Source organism: Echinops telfairi, unplaced genomic scaffold (genome assembly GCF_000313985.2).
Source record: "Echinops telfairi isolate 266 unplaced genomic scaffold, ASM31398v2 ScPeMD7_7410;HRSCAF=8448, whole genome shotgun sequence".
NCBI classification, from domain to species: domain Eukaryota; kingdom Metazoa; phylum Chordata; class Mammalia; order Afrosoricida; family Tenrecidae; genus Echinops; species Echinops telfairi.
Genome location: NW_022111310.1, coordinates 16,735,999 through 16,737,290, shown reverse-complemented (window position 1 = coordinate 16,737,290; position 1,292 = coordinate 16,735,999). Strand labels below are relative to the sequence as shown.

The 1,292-nt window shown below is 42.7% G+C and overlaps 1 protein-coding gene across 1 annotated transcript in view; it reads left to right on the top strand.

Moving 5' to 3' along the window:
• Positions 1 to 1,292, top strand: part of WDR31 (WD repeat domain 31) — a gene marked incomplete at its 3' end in the record, with an annotated part of 18,917 nt that overhangs the window by 9,133 nt on the left and 8,492 nt on the right. Inside the window, exon 3 of the mRNA XM_045296635.1 lies at positions 526 to 600. Within this exon, the coding sequence (XP_045152570.1) occupies positions 526 to 600 (75 nt within the window). The remainder of the gene's footprint in view (positions 1 to 525; positions 601 to 1,292) is intronic.

Genomic DNA, 1,292 nt, shown 5'->3' with positions numbered 1-1,292 from the left:
ACAATTGTGCTTTACACAATTGATGTATGTATGGATTGCGATAAGAGTTGTATGATCCCCTAATAAAATGACTTTAAAAATAAGTAAAATAAAATGTATATAGCTGCAGAAAAATCAGGAAATTGAAATCCTTAACAGTTCTCACTGACTGTTGGGATTATGGATGAGCTGCCCCCACCCTAATTTGAAACAGAAGCATAATGAAATTAGGGGGGAAATCTAAACCCATATAGAATTCTCCCTTGGTATTTACAACCAGAACCTCACTTGAATCAATCCCTTTATCCCAAACCCATCACTTAGGCTTAGAGGAGTGGCCCAGAGTCTTGGAGAAAGACAGGAACCATCAGAAGGAGAAAAAAAGGCCCAAACCTGAGTTTAGAAACAAGAGGAAGGACAGAACAATTAAGACCCTCGTGCTTGAAGCAGGGGTGCTTAGTGACAAGGGGAAATTAAAGCAGGGAATGGTCCGGAGGCTTGTTGTCTTTCAATGGCTAACCTAAAATGCCCTGACGACTCTTGCAGACAGTTGTGGCCTATAACTGGAAAACTGGAAAGGTGGTGAAAAGATTCAGAGGACATGAACGTGAAATCACTAAGGTAACTGTGAAACAGTTATTACTATGCAAGGAGTTTGGAGCTGAATAAAGGACTGCGGAATAAGTCAAGCTACTAAGACCCAGTATTCTTAAGGAAAAGTGCAAAGGCTTTCTATTTGATGTTGTAAAGTCCAAATCTAGGGGAGGGAGGGAGTAAATCATTCACTTAACTGTTTATATAAGCATATTGGACCCTTTTAAATATGATCCTTCAATAACTTAGGTGAAAAATAGAGAACATTTGAACAGGAAACAGGTCTCTCCCACCTATTCTGACTTCAAAGGGCTGTGTATTGGACACTGGCTATGTCTGGAAAACACTGGAGCAGGAAAATGACAAAGTCCGTATTCTCAGAGACTGTCTGGGAGCATTGTTGGCGGGCAGGAGGTGCAGAGCCAACAAAAAAGCTAAATACACGGGTACAGACAAGACCTCGCAACACAGGGAATCCAGGACTGATAAAACCCTCAGGACCAATTGTGAGAGTAGCGATACCAGGAGGGTAAGGGGAAGGTGGGGGAGGAAAGGGGGAATTGATCACAGTGGTCTATATATAACCCCCTCCCAGGGGGACAAACAACATAGAAGTGGGTGAAGGGAGACAGCGGTAGGTGTAAGACATGAAAAAAAAAATATCAAGGGTTCATGAGGGGGGGGGGCAGGAAATGAGCTGATACTAAGGGCTCGAGTAG